The 15,769-nt window shown below is 43.3% G+C and overlaps 1 protein-coding gene across 8 annotated transcripts in view; it reads left to right on the forward strand.

The window, feature by feature from the left end:
- Nucleotides 1–15,769, forward strand: part of HSF2BP (heat shock transcription factor 2 binding protein) — a 175,582-nt gene that overhangs the window by 44,050 nt on the left and 115,763 nt on the right. For all 8 annotated transcript variants that reach the window (XM_075999728.1, XM_075999781.1, XM_020284678.2 and 5 more), the window contains one exon: nt 1,191–1,308. In XM_075999728.1, coding sequence (XP_075855843.1) covers nt 1,191–1,308 — 118 coding nt within the window. The remainder of the gene's footprint in view (nt 1–1,190; nt 1,309–15,769) is intronic.

Genomic DNA, 15,769 nt, shown 5'->3' on the forward strand with positions numbered 1-15,769 from the left:
AGTTGTTGAATCTGGTGCTCTGGAGCAGACACGTTTAGGTTCCACTTCTCTTTTCCACTGTAAATGTGTTTACTAGTCACACTGGACAGTACTCACTGTTTCAGTAATTCCTGTGGTTGTCAGTTACTCTTTCTGGGCTCGCAGCTCTGTGAATAACACCAATTTTTAATGCCTTATCACCAGCTGTATATGTTTTCATTAGGTCTGTTAGGCGAAAAACAGCAACAAATACTCTGTCCTGGACAAAATATTCTAGATTCTGAAGTGTTTTGAAAAACCTTCTCAAACCATGTTTTTACTTCTGTTCTCACACCACAACAATCATCAACACAGAAGAATACTTCTGTGACCAAATACTGAAGTTTTCCTCACATACCAACAGTAGACACCAACTGGGCATCTTCTGATTCAATTTGGACACTACCTACCTGGAGATAGTGTCAGATCCCATGGGGTGAGGGTTCAGTCCCCCAAACTTTCCCCTCCTTAAGACACCAGTTGTCAAGTTCAGGCCTCTGGAACTTTCACTGACCAGCTTCAAGTTGGGGTTCCCACGACCTTCTCTTTGGGTTTGATTAATTTCGTGGAACATTTCACGGGGAACACTTACTTATGTTTACGGGTTTATTATAAAGAATATTATTAATACAAAGGATACAGATCAAGAGGTACATATGGTGAGGTGTTGGGGAAGGGGCATGGAACTTTCATGCCCTCCTTGGGTGCACCACCCTCCATGAACCTCCATGTGTTCAGCTGTCTGGAAATTTGCTGCACCCTGTCTTTTGGTTTTTATCGAAGCTTCATTACATAGATGAGAGTTGAGATTACATATCAACTATGTAGAGATGTGATTAGACAAAAGCGCATGATCTAAAGCCAGCAAGGCCTGTCTGTTCAGATTTTTCCTGGCCTCTCTGTGCAGCATCCTTCCTCGAGGGTATGGGTCTGGACCCTCTCCGGAATGAGGGTCTTTTGACCCACAATCGGATTAGAGTCCTGTCTTGGGCAGGTTGAAGGAGGACAGGAGAAGCTCAGAGAGAGAAATTCTGTCTTCTGAGGCCTAAAGCACCCCAATATTATAACAAGAACTTATGGGAGTTAGAAACCAGGAACTGTGGATGAAAACCAATATAATCATAATATCACATGAAGTGATCTTGATGCTTTGTTTTATCTTTCTGTTGCAGATGTTGCTGCCATCGCATGTGGTCGTGAATTCTTGGTTAACTCTAGTCGGGTGCTCTTGGACACCATATTGCAGCTCCTGGGAGACTTGAAGCCAGGACAGTGTACCAAACTCAAAGTGTATGGTGGATAGTATTAAAAAGTTAACGTCTGTTTATGTATTTGAATATGCTGATTGGGCCTCTCTTCATAAACATAGTTAATTTGACAATAGTTCTAAAAAGTAGAAGAAATAAATTGCCTCAAGAATTTAAGGCGTATACTGTCTCTTAAATAGTATTTTAGAAAAATAAATTTAAAAAACGAATGTTCTCACTTTAGAGTAATCAGTGAGTCGCAAATACTATTATGTGACACTTCAGAGTTATATTAATGATCTCAAAGTAAACTTAAAATAAGTATTTGTTATGGCAGCATGCCACTTCCAGGTACCAAAATCTGTATTAATTTTCTATTGTTGTGTAACAAACTTAGTGGCTAAAACAACATCCATTTATTATTTCATAATTTGGTAGATCAGAAATCTGAGTATGCTGGGTTCTCTGCTTAGGGTTTACAAGTCTGAAATTAAGGTGTTTTCCAGCCTGGGATCTTTTCTAAGGACTCTGGGAAAGAATCTACTTCCAAGTGCTTTCAGGTTACTGACAGGGTCCAGTTTCTTATGTTTATAGGACTGAGGTCCCTGCTTCCTTGCTGGCCGTCAGCTGGGGCTTGGTCATCTTTAAGGGCTAACTGCATTCCTTCTCACACACTCCCCCATCTTCTAGTCACAGTAGCTCACTAAATCCCTTACATTCAGAATCTCTTGGACTTGCTCTTCTGCTACCAGCTAAGGTGGAACTGTCTGCTTTTTATGGGCTTGTGCATTTAGATTAGGTATACCTGGATTAATTTCTTTTGATTAAGACAACTGAGTAGTAACCTTAATTATGTCAACAGAATCCCTTTTACCAGGTAACAACATATTCAGGGTATGATATATTTATAGTCTCAGGGATTAGGGCAGGAAAGCTTGGGGGGCATTGTAGGATTCTGCCTCTCATGCCATTTATTGCAAATGTTGCTCCAACTTCTTAGAGCACTTTTTCTTTCTTTTTTTATAATATTTCAAAATGTTAGGAAGTACAAATGTTTTTGATATATGGCTTGAGTCAGGGCTATAAATGTGCTCATCACCGGAATAATGTTCCTTGACCTTTTAGGTGGGGTTTTGCCCCTCCCCTTCTCCCTGCTCCCCTTACTTGATTTCCTATGACATTTATTTCCCTCTGTGCACTTGATATGCCCATCAGTTAGTTCCGATTTATTAGACAGTTCATGTGGTGTACTCTCTTGATTATATTTTACATTCTTGAGATATTTCACTTAGAATAATGGTCTCCAGTTCCTCCCCAATTACTGCAGAAGGCATTAATTCATCCTTTTTTATGGCTGAGTAGTACTCGGTGTACATATACCATATTTTGTTAATCTGCTCATGAATTGATGGTCACTTAGGTTGATTCCACATCTTTGTAATTGTGAATTGTGTTGCAATAAACATTTGAGTGCAGGTGTCTTTTTGATAAAATGACTTACTTTCCTTTGGGTAGATACCCAGTAGTGGGATTGCTGGATCAAATGGTAGGTCTACTTTTAGTTCTTTGAGAAATCCCCGTACTGTTTCCCATAGAGGTTGTACTAATTTGCAGTCCCACCAACTGCAAATGTATAAGTGTTCCTTTCTCTCTGCATCCACGCCAGCATCAGTTGTTTTTGGACTTTTTAATAGAAGTCATCCTAACAGGAGTAAGGTGATATCTCATTGTGGTTTTAATTTGCATTTCCCTGATGATTAGTGACATCAGGAAGTTTATATATATATATATATATATATATATATATATATTTTTTTTTTTTTTTTTTGAGACAGAGTCTCACTCTGTTGCCCCGGCTAGAGTGCTGTGGTGTCAGCCTAGCTCACAGCAACCTCAAACTCCTGGCTCAAGTGATCCTACTGCCTCAGCCTCCCGAGTAGCTTGGACTACAGGCATGCGCCACCATGCCCGGCTAGTTTTATATACGTGTGTGTGTGTATATTTATTTATTTAGTTGTCTCGCTAATTTCTATTTTTAGTAGAGATGGGATCTTGCTTTTGCTCAGGCTGGTCTCGAACTCCTGCCTCAGCCTCCCAGAGTGCTAGGATTACAGGTGTGAGCCACTGCACCTGGCCTGTTTTCATATGTTTATTGGTCATTTTTATATCTTCTTTTGAAAAACTTCTGTTCATGTGTTTTGCCCACTTTTTTTTTTTTTTTTTTTTTTGAGACAGAGTCTTACTCTGTTGCCTAGGCTAGAGTGAGTGCCGTGGCATCAGCCGAGCTCACAGCAACCTCAAACTCCTGGGCTCAAGCAATCCTGCTGCCTCAGCCTCCCAAGTAGCTGGGACTACAGGCATGCGCCACCATGCCCGGCTAATTTTTTCTCTATATATTATTAGTTGGCCAATTAATTTCTTTCTATTTATAGTAGAGACGGGGTCTCACTCTTGCTCAGGCTGGTTTCGAATTACCTTGAGCAATCCGCTCACCTCGGCCTCCCAGAATGCTGGGATTACAGGTGTGAGCCACCGCGCCCAGCCTTGCCCACTTTTTAATAGGGTTGTTAATTTTTTTCTTGCAGATTTGCTTGAGTTCTTTGTAGCTTCTGGTTATTAGCCCTTTATCAGATGTGTAGATTATGAATATTTTCTCCCATTCTGTAGGTTGTGCGTTTGCTCTATTGATTATTTCCTTAGCTGTGCAGAAGCTTTTTAATTTAATCAAATCCCATTTATTGATTTTTGTTGCTGCTATAATTGCCATTGAGATCTCAATCATAAATTCTTTGCCTGGACCAATATCTAGAAGAGTTTTTCCCAACATTTTATTCTAGGATTCTTGCTTTACATTTAACTCTTTTATCCATCTTGAATTAATATTTATGAGTGGTGATAGGTAGGGGTCCTGTTTCATTCTTCTACATGTGGCTAATCCAGTTTTCCCAGCACCATTTATTGAATAGGGCTTCTTTTCTCCAGTGCGTGTTGTTGTCTACTTTATCAAAGATCAATTGGCTGTAGGTAGATGGTTTTATATCTGGGTTCTCTATTCTATTCTATTGGTCTGTATCTCTATTTTTGTACCAATACCATGCTGTTTTGGTTACTATAGCCTTGTAATATAGTTTGAAGTCTGGTAATGTGATTCCTCCAGCTTTGTTCTTTATGTTTAGGATTGTTTTGGCGATTTGGGCTCTTCTGGTTCTGAATAAAGCATATAATTATTTTTTCTAGATCTGTGAACTATGTTGATGGTATTTTGATGGGGATTGCATTGAACCTGTAAATCACTTCGGTTAGTATGGACATTTTAATAATGTTGATTCTACTGATTCATTAACAGGATATGTTTCTCCATTTGTTTGTGTTATCTGTGATTTCTTTCCTCAGTGTTTCATAGTTCTCCTTTTAGAGATCTTTCATTTTCTTGGTTAAGTATGTTCCTAGGTATTTTATTTTCTTTGTAGCTACTGTGAATGGTGTTGAATCTTTGATTCGATTCTCTGCTTGACTGTCATTGGTGTATAGAAATGCTGCCGATTTGTGTACATTGATTTAATATACTGAGCCTTTGCTAAACTTATTTATCAGTTCCCGGAGTCTCTTGGTGGAGTCTTTGGGGTTTTCCAGATATAAGATGATATAATCAGCAAAAAGTGATAATTTGACTTCCTCTTTCCCCATTTGGATACCTTTTATTTCTTTCTCTTGCCTGATTGCTCTGGCTAGGACTTCCAGGACTATGTCAAATAGAAATGATGACAGTGGGCACCCTTGTCTTGTTCTAGATCTTAGTGGGAATGTTTTCAACTTTTTCCCATTCAGTATGATACTGGCTATGGGTTTGTCATATTTGTTTTTGTAAAGAGACAGTCTCTGTGTTGTCCAGGCTAGCCTCAAATTCCTGGGCCTTTTTAATTTTGAATTTATCCTGGACATTTTGAATATTATGTTATGAGACTATGGGTCTTGTCTAAATCCTTTTGAAAATGCTTATGGTTGTTTTCACAGGCAGTCAACCTGGTTGCATTCAGGTTGTGAGTTCCAACCAGCCTTCTCTGTTTGGTTTCAACATCAGTCCCATTTAGAGAAGGCCTTTACACTGCTGTTAGGTGTGCCCCGTGTGCCTCCTGCTGGGTGGTCTGGATCTTCTTCAGTCCCCAGCTGTGTATGGTCAGAGGCACATGTGCACGGCCTGGGGTGAGGCTAGGAGTTTATAAACAGCATTGTGGGTCACTTTTCCAAGCTCTTAACTCTTTGTAGTGCCACTGGTACCTCTTAGTCCTCCAGGCTCCCTTTTCCAGTCCCTCTCTGGGAATGCTGGGGCTTTGCGTACCTGTGTCGTGGCTTCTGCAACACTGCCCGCACATGCCAAGCAGTAGTAATTGAGAGGCCCATAGATCTTTTAAGTGTGAGCAAGATTCTCCTCCCATGGAGTTTGAGTTACCTGGGGGCTCCCACACCCCACCCTGCCACCACGGTCAGTTACTGCCAGGAGACCCCTTTCCTATTCTTCAAGCCTGAAGTAGAGGCCTTCTCTGGGTGCTCTCTGTAAGTCAGTGCTACTTCTGGGTTTGGGGGCTCCCTTAGTCCAGGCTAGTGATACTGGAGGAAAAAGTGGTAAATTCATTGCTGGTTCTTAAAATGCTGGTATTCTTTCCTCATCTGCTGCCATTTATTTTTCAGAGTCCTTACATAGGTGTCCCATGTATTCTGTTTGGAATTTATAGCTGTGTTCATTGGAAACAAGAGGATGGGATCTGCTTAAGCTGTCTTATCTGGAACCAGACTCTCCAGTCCATTTTGGTGTTTTGTACTAACCAAATATGTTTACATGAGCAATGCATGTAATATGGTATAACGTATATGCAGTTTTGAGTATTTATAAATCGTCTACAGATATAGTTAATTCTTTTTAAGCACCTTCTTTTTTTTTTTTTTTTTTTTTGAGACAGTCTTGCTTTGTTGCACAGGCTAGAGTGAGTGCCGTGGCATCAGCCTAGCTCACAGCAACCTCAAACTCCTGGGCTCAAGTGATCCTACTGCCTCAGCCTCCCGAATAGCTGGGACTATAGGCATGTGCGACCATGCCCGGCTAATTTTTTTCTATATATATTAGTTGGCCAATTAATTTCTTTCTATTTATAGTAGAGACAGGGTCTCACTCTTGCTCAGGCTGATTTGGAACTCCTGACCTTGAGCAATCCTCCCGCCTTGGCCTCCCAGAGTGCTAGGATTACAGGCGTGAGCCACCGCGCCAGGCCATTAAGTACCTTCTTTGATGTACCTTTGTTACATCAAAGAAGATGTAACATTTGGATTATTCTTTCCCTGATTGGTAGGCATCTAGGTTACTTTTGGGTTTTACTTTCGAGTTTTACAACTATAATGCTTCAGTGAATATCCTTGGCAAGCTCTTTGCTTACCTGTGTGAGAGTTCCTCTAGAAGTTTTCTCAGAAGTAGAATATTTGAGAAGTAGGCCATGGACATTTTCAGTTTTATAAGATACTGCCAATTTAGTCACGAGACTGTACACTTCCATCTGAACTGTGTTTCCTATGCACAATGTCTTCCTATGCACTGTTTCCTATGCACTATGTGTTCCTATGCACTGTGTGTTCCTATGCATTGTGTGTTCCTATGCACTGTGTGTTCCTATGCACTGTGTGTTCCTATGCACTGTGTGTTCCTATGCACTGTGTGTTCCTATGCACTGTGCTTCCTATGCACTGTGTGTTCCTATGCACTGTGTGTTCCTATGCACTGTATGTTCCTATGCACTGTTTTCCTATGCACTGTGTTTCCAATGCACTGTGTTTCCAATGCATGATGTGTTTCCTATTCACTGTGTTTCCTATGCACCGTGTGTTCCTATGCACCCTGTGTTCCTATGCACCCTGTGTTCCTATGCACTATTTCCTATGCCACTATGTGTTCCTATGCGCTGTGTTCCTATGCGCTGTGGGTTCCTATGCACTGTGGGATCCTATGCGCTGTGTGTTCCTATTCGCTGTGTTTCCTATGCGCTGTGTTCCTATGCACTGTGTTTCCTATGCACTGTGTTTCCTATGCACTGTGTGTTCCTATTCATTGTGTGTTCTGATGCACTGTGTTTCCTATGCACTGTGTGTTCCTATTCATTCTGTGTTCCAATGCACTGTGTTTCCTATGCACTGTGTGTTCCTATTCATTGTGTGTTCCGATGCCCTGTGTTTCCTATGCGCTCCTATCCACTGTGTTTCCTATGCGCTATGTGTTCCTCTGCACTGTTTCCTATGTAGTATGTGTTCCTATGCACTGTGTGTTCCTATGTACTGTGCGTTCCTATGCACTGTGTGTTCCTATGCAGTATGTGTTCCTATGCAGTGTGTGTTCCTATGCAGTGTGCGTTCCTATGCAGTGTGCGTTCCCATGCACTGTTTCCTATGCACTGTGTTTCCTATGCATGTGTTCCTATGCACTGTGTGTTCCTATTCATAGTGTGTTCCCATGCACTGTGGGTTCCCATGCTCCCTGTGTTCCCATGCAGTGTGTGTTCCCATGCATTGTGTGTTCCTATGCACTGTTTTTCCTATGCACTATGTGTTTCCTATGCACTGTGTGTTCCTATGCACTGTGTGTTCCTGTGCACTGTGTGTTCCTATGTACTATGTGTTCCTGTGCACTGTATGTTCCTATGTACTGTGTTCCTATGCACTGTGTGTTCCTATGCAGTGTGTGTTCCTATGTACTGTATGTTCCTAGGCACTGTGTGTTCCTAGGCACTGTGTATTCCTATGCACTGTGTTTCCTATGCACTGTGTTTCCTATGCACTGTGTGTTCCTATTCATTGTGTGTTCCGATGCACTGTGTTTCCTATGCGCTCCTATCCACTGTGTTTCCTATGCGCTATGTGTTCCTCTGCACTGTTTCCTATGCAGTATGTGTTCCTATGCACTGTGTGTTCCTATGCAGTGTGCATTCCTATACACTGTGTGTTCTTATGCATTGTGCGTTCCCATGCACTGTTTCCTATGCACTGTGTGTTCCCAATCACTTTGTGTTCCTATGCACTGTGTTTCCTATGTACTGTGTGTTTCCATGCTCTGTGTGTTCCCACTCACTGTGTTTTCCCATGCATTGTGTGTTCCCATGCACTGTGTGTGCTAGGCACTGTGTGTCCTATGCACAGTGTTTCCTATGCACTGTTTCCTATGCACGTGTTCCTATGCACTGTGTGTTCCCGCGCACTGTGTGTTCTCATGCACTGTGTGTTCCTATGCACTGTTTCCTATGCACTGTGTTTCCATGCTCTGTGTGTTCCCATCCACTGTGTTTTCCCATGCACTGTGTGTTCCTATGCACTGTATGTCCTATGCATAGTGTTTCCTATGCACTGTGTGTTCCCATACACTGTGTGTTCCCTTGTACTCTGTGTTCCCATGCACTGTGTGTCCTATGTATTGTGTGTCCTATGCACTGTGTTTCCTATGCACTGTGTGTTCCCATGTACTGTGTGTTCCCATGCACTCTGTCTTCCCATGCACTGTATGTCCTTTGCACTGTGTGTTCCTATGTACTGTGTCCTATGCAGTATGTGTGCCTATGCACCGTGTTTCCTATGCACTGTGTGTTCATATGCATTGTGTGTTCATATGCACTGTTTCCTATGCACTGTGTGTTCCTATGCACTGTGTGTTCCTATGCACTGTGTGTTCCTATGCACTGTGTTTCCTATGCAGTATGTGTTCCGATGCACCATTTTTCCTATGCGGTATGTGTTCCTATGCACTGTGTGTTCCTATGCACTGTGTTTTCTATGCACTGTGTGTTCCTATGCACTATGTGTTCCTATGCACTGTGTTTCCTATGCACTGTGTGTTCCTATGCACTGTGTGTTCCTATGCACTATGTGTTCCTATGCACTGTTTCCTATGCACTGTGTGTTCCTATGCACTGTGTGTTCCTATGCACTGTGTGCTCCTATGCACTGTGTTTCCTATGCACTGTGTGTTCCTATGCACTGTTTCCTATGCACTGTTTCCTATGCACTGTGTTTCCTATGCACTGTGTGTTCCTATGCACTGTGTGTTCCTATGCACTGTGTGTTCCCATGCACTGTGTTCCTATGCACTGTGTGTTCCCATGCACTGTGTGTTCCTATGCACTGTGTGTTCCTATCCACTGTGTGTTTCCATGGTCTTTGTGTTCCCATGCAGTGTGTGTTCCCATGCACTGTGTTCCTATGCAGTGTGTGTTTCCTATGCACTGTGTGTTCCCATGCACTGTGTGTTCCCATGCACTGTGTGTTCCCATGCACTGTGTGTTCCTATGCACTGTGTTTTCCTATGCACTGTGTGTTTCCTATGCACTGTGTTTCCTATGCAGTGTGTGTTCCCATGCACTGTGTGTTCCCATGCACTGTGTGTTCCCATACACTTTGTGTTCCTATGCACTGTGTGTTCCCATACACTGTGTGTTCCTATGCACTGTGTTTCCTATGCACTGTGTTTCCTATGCACTGTGTGTTCCTATGCACTGTGTTTCCTATGCACTGTGTTTCCTATGCACTGTGTTCCTATGCACTGTGTGTTCCTATGCACTGTGTGTTCGTATGCACTGTGTTTCCTATGCACTGTGTGTTCCTATGTAGTGTTTGTTCCCATGCACTATGTGTTCGTAGGCATTGTGTGTTCCTATGCACTATGTGTTCCTATGTGTTCCACCTGCTCTTCTACCTGTTCTGTGTTTCCTATGTCCTCATCTGTACTTCATTCTTTGTTATAATCCTATAAAGAATATTTTTTATCTGTCTATCATCTGCTTTCCTCCCTTTCTCCCTTCCTTCAGATTTATATTACCAGTGAGGTTGAGACTATTTTCACTTGTTTGTACCATACAGATTTTTCTTGTGAGCTACCTGTTTGTGTCCTTTGCCCACTTTGTAGTGGTCTGCATTTTTCTTAACGACATGCTGTAGTTCGTTGTGTGTTATGTATACTCATCTATTGCCTCTTTTGCTTCTGTGATCTTTACAAGGTCACTGTTTATGGGCCAGTTAATCTCCTCCTCCTGCTTCCAAGACTAGGCTTTGTGTGAGGGCTGGGTCTCTTCCAGCCACTCTGGCTTTAGTACAGGAGCTCTGTGCCTTTGGGTCCTGATGAGCACCTGTCGATTGCAGTGGGGGATGGGGAGCATTGCCTTCAAGCCACTTGCTTGCTTTCTCAGCAGTCTCTGGTTAGACCACCAAGCAAGGCATGTGTAGATGTTAGGTTCTGCCCCTACTTGGGATCCCAGCTGCACCAGCCTGAGATGGGTCTCCGTGGTAGTCTTTGGCTGCCTTCTGACACTCACATGCTTGTTTCCTCTCTTGGCTACAAGGCACTGTTCTCTCCTCTTTGCACCATTCCGTTCACTGCCAACTCCCAGCTTTCTTTTCCTCTGAAACCAGGACCTTTCTCCTACCGTAAGCAAGCCTCTTCTCTTCCATCCCCTCGCTCTGTACCCTGTCTTGATTGTAACTTGGCTATCTCCTGTGCTTTCACTGCCACCTCTGTGATCAAAGGTTATTCATCTTGAGCAGTTGGTGCCTCGGACCCAGAGATGGCATTAGCTTTCTCTCAGCTGCCCATTTCTAAAAGGCCATTTCTCTTCCACTTTCATGCAAAAATTTTTCCTCCTTTGAAATTTGAGCTGCCAGTTCTCTCAACCATATCCCTTTCTCATCCCCACTCTCTTCTGACATCGAGGCACTTCCCCTTGTTCACTAAGTGCTGACTTGTTGACTTCCCCTCCCCACTGCCTACTGTCTCCCTACTGCCTACTGTCTCAAATCTCTGTGGATGATTCATTAAAAATCTATTCATAATTTCAGGGCCACTTGCTTTCCTCAGCTCCCAAGAATTGATATGCCCTTCACTGTGGCAATAGTCCACCCACGTGACCACATCCCGCACTTTGTCATCACCTGGACTTGCCAGCTCCGAGGCCATATGTCCTCTCCTCTCTGACTCCTTTTTCTGCTGTCATTTCCTTCAAACCCACCCAGCCCTCTTGCTCCTCAGCACACCATCACCATCACGGCTTCCCTCCCTTCTAGCTTACCTGGATCCCAACGTGCATCATATTTCCTGATGCTCCCAATCATGGACCAGCTCAGCCATCCTCCTCCTGCATTCCTACAACCTTCTGAAGCTCAGTGATGCCTCAGAAGAAGGCTCCTCAGATGCTTAGACTCATGCCACTTTTCCTGGTCCTGACCACCCCTTGGATCCTCTTCTGTGTCCTTATTCAGGCTCCACTCTCATTTCCACAGTGGCAAAGGGAGACTTTGTGTGCTCCCTGTTCATATCTGTGCAGTCACCTCCCTGTTTATCTCTGCTCACCCTCACTCTCTTCTCTCATGCATGAGAGGAGCATGTGACATGTTTGAATGTATGTGAATAATTCTCTCACCTGTGCTATTGATTTGCTCTCCTCTGGAATTTTGCTCCATTAATTGTCACCCCTTCAGCATTTTCAAGTTCTCCCTCTCTGCTGGCTCCTTGCCAGCCTTTGTCTCCCAGGCTGTACCAGCCTTTCAGTAGGGCCCTGGGATCCACATCAAACCATTTGCCAGCTTTGCTGGAATTTGGGTGGCCTTGGGTTTACCATGACATGACACATTTTCCCAGAATGAAGGGCTAGTTCCCATTCCCTGTTCCTTTTGCTCCCTGGAAAGTCCCCATGGGCCTGTGGATCCCTGGTGCAGCAGAGTTGATTTTGCTGTGGAGCCACACAGCTGTCTCTGGTGGCAAACATCTAGGGTGGAAAGTGGGACATTGCTGTGAGTCAGCCTTTGAGTTTTCTGGGTATCATCACCTCCCAAGACTTATTATTTCTGGCTATTCCTAGTTTGCCTGTTTTTGGAAGACCTTTATGTCCCCCCTCCAAGAGTCTTGCTCTGTTGTCCAGTCTACGGTACAGTGGCGTCATCGTAGCTCACTGCAACCTCAAACTCCTGGGCTCAAGGGATCCTCTTCCACAACCTCCGGAGTAGCTGGGACTACAGACGCTCACCACACCTGGCTGATTTTTCTATTTTTAGTAGAGACGGGGTCTCACTCTTCCTCAGACTAATCTGGAACTCCTGACATCTAGCAATCCTCCCACCTTGGCGGTCCAGAGTGCTGGGATTACAGTCGTGAGCCACCGTGCTTAGCTGGAAGACCTTGTTTTTGTTTTTAACTTTCCAAATCTGCGAACTTTTCACATCTGGTGGTCATATACACCAGCTGACCTTGGAGGGGCCCTTGAGGTGCTTTGTGCTGCCAGTGTGGTCACTGGACTGTGTCTGCTGTAGTGCTGTGTATCTTTTAGGCCTTAACACCTATTCCTCATTAATAATTTTCCCATCCCTGTCAGCCTGTCCGGTATCTGCTACAAATGGCCACTTGACAGAGTCGTGCATTTCTGCTTAGTCATTTAACTAGGGGGGGCGGGCAACAAGTGTCAGGAGCTTCCCCTGTCACTACCACTTCAGTCCATTTCCTACACCTCCAGCAGTAATCACCAGGCTCATGCGCATGGCCTGGGCTGGACAGGGTTTCTGTGGAGCGTGTCCTGGCACTGAGCAGGTGTGGTGGCCCTGAGTCTTGTCCTTCTTTACTGCTGCCATGTGTCTCTGGTGTTTCTTTTCTCCCCAATACTTGATAAAAGCGAGGCAGCCAACATTTTTATTTCATATTAGATATATGGATTTCTCCAGCCTTTTAAAGTTCCCCTGCCTTTTTGGTAATTAACTTTATTTTTTTTTTCCTCACTGTCCATATTTCATTATGATTTTTACCAATCCTTATTGAATAGGCCATGAGAGGCCTTTTAACATCTTAGGGGTCAGACCTCTTGCAGGTGTCATTGAAAGGGTTGGCTGAAGGCCCAGAGTTTAAGGTGGTTTCTTACCTGGAGGGAGGAGATCCCTGCTTGGTGAGATAGATGAAGGTTCCAGGAAGTGTGTTATTTACGTTCCTGAACGGCCACTTGATTTTCAGTATGACGCTCTCCCCAGATTTGCAGCTGGGTTGCAGACTCTATGAAAAGAACACCTTTGCCCTGACACAGTGCTTTTCACTCACAGGGGCCAGAGAGTCCATGTTATGTGTGGTCAAGGAGGGGCTGAAAGGGACAGCAGTGGCTCTGCAAGGCCATGTCTAGTCCAGGCACAGGGGTGGAGTATTACAGGAATGCCTCTTGGAGTTTGTGCTCTACTTTGTTCCTGCTCGTTGAGGTTACTGTTGGTTTATCCACTGCCTGACATCTTCCCCAGATGTCACCAGTAGTATGTATCAGTGAGAAGTGCTGCTTGTGAGTAGTCCAGGTTCTTTGTGTGGTTAATTTCAGAACCACCTGTGACTCTGCAGGAAAACCAGCTCACCTTTGTGAGCAAATCAGGGTTGATCGTATCCTCCCACCTCTGTGGATCTGCGGATCTAATCCTCCCACAAGCTCTCATCTTCTGAAGAACTTGTCTGGGATAGAGCACAGGCTGTATTTTCTGAAGATGCTTTAGAAGTGTTTCCACAAACTGTCTTAAAACAATGGCAGCATTTTAGAACTAAGTGTGGAGAGGGAGCTAAAATGCTCCAACCACACCATGTTCAGGGGTGGTCTGCTTGTCTCTTTCCCATGGCCTGGAAACTTCTGGACAGCATGGACAGTGTCATCAGCTCTTTATTCCAGAGGCCCAGTACACAGAAGGCAAATGCCCACTTTCTGGGTCATGGTCCTACCTTGTTTCCCGTTAACAGTCCTTCAGAGTATGACTGTTCATTTTGGTGCCCTGACCCCTTCTTCATGTAAGGAACTGGCTTAGTGCCAACTGAAAAAAGAATGTTCAAACATGATTGGGTTTCTAAACAGTTTCTACTCAAAGCTTTAGTAATTCTAGATAGAAAAGTTATTAAGGATCTTATAAGATTATTTGAGGACATCGGTTTAACAGTTCAATTGTCTTGATGAGGGAAGTACATTTTGAAGACAAATTCAAGATAATATTCAAATTGGTAAGTTTAGAGTCCTCAGCATTTCCAGATATTAACAAAAGTTAATCAAGTTTCTAGAATATCTATAAAATTTGGGGCCTGTGAACTAATATATATTATTTCCAGGTAGTAGAGCTTTCAGCCACAGCCTGCTTGACATCCACTGAATTGGCCTAATATTGAGTTATAAATTGGTAGATGGTGCTAGGAACATCAGCTCTTCCTGAAAGGTATTTTTAGGGTTTTACCCTAATTCTGCATACGTTAAACAATCTCCTGTAACTAAGTAACATGCTTATTTGGCCTCTTCAATAAGAAAAAAACAGATAACCAAATACACAAATGGGCAAAAGAGCTAACCAGGGAATTCACAGAAGAAACACACACAAGCTTCATAAACCTGGAACAGGTTCTCGACTTCCATGGTAATCAGAGAAATGTAAATTATAATCATAGTAAATGTCTTTTCATTCCATCTCATTGAAAAAAATCAGTCTGACAGTTCCAAGGTTTGGATTGGATGTGAAGCTTACCCCTGTTCATTGTGCTGCTGCAGGCTACCTGGGGACAGCTGGGCAGTGTCTGTGGAGGTTGTGGGTGCACATGCCTGGGAGCACTCGTGTACTCCAGAGGTTTTACACAGGAGTACCAGGATGCTTGTACGGAAAACAGGATAACACAAACTAGGAAATTACCTAAATGTCTATAAGGTGGAGAATAGATAAAAAAAATCGATCAATTAAAAAGGTAGGACATTTCAGTGGAAATAAGTTAGAACTGTATAAATCAACGTAGACAAATCTCAGCATGGTGTGGAAGATTACATACAGTATGCTGCAGTTGCTACAAACATGCAAAGCAAAATTGAAAATTTCCATACATAATGTAGTTAAAGTATTAGAAATGCTGGGCTATTTCACATACCAGATGTAGCTGCTGGTCACCACCTCCCAGAAGTGTGTGCAGGTGATTTCCCAAAGGGGACTCAACTAGAGTGGGGAGGTTTTCTTTTTTAACCAGAGAGGTGGGTGCAATGTTGTTCTTTATATCTTTTCCTGTGCATTCTATGTTACATAATAGATAAAAACTAATATATAAATATCTGATTAGGATTATATGTTATAGGCCACAAATATTCAGGTTGTTACTTGACTGAGGACAGGGGCACAGAGTCTATAAGTGTGTTAAGTAGTTAATTACCATACTCTCCTAATTGGTAGGCCTCTAACTCTTAAGTTTCTGTCAGGAATCATTTGGTCTGATAACATCTTGTATTTCTGTGCCAGTTACTTCTTTTTGAAATTACGCGCTGTCTTTTTTTTTTAGACAGAGTCTCACTGTGTTGCTTGGGCTAGAGTGCTGTGGCATCAGCCTAGCTCACAGCAACCTCAACCTCCTGGGCTCAAGCAATCCTTCTGTCTCAGCCTCCCGAGTAGCTGGGACAACAGGCATGTGCCATCATGCCCAGCTAATTTTTTCCTCATATATTTTTAATTGGCCA

This window comes from Microcebus murinus, chromosome 1, assembly GCF_040939455.1.
Source record: "Microcebus murinus isolate Inina chromosome 1, M.murinus_Inina_mat1.0, whole genome shotgun sequence".
In the NCBI taxonomy this organism is placed as follows: Eukaryota; Metazoa; Chordata; class Mammalia; order Primates; family Cheirogaleidae; genus Microcebus; species Microcebus murinus.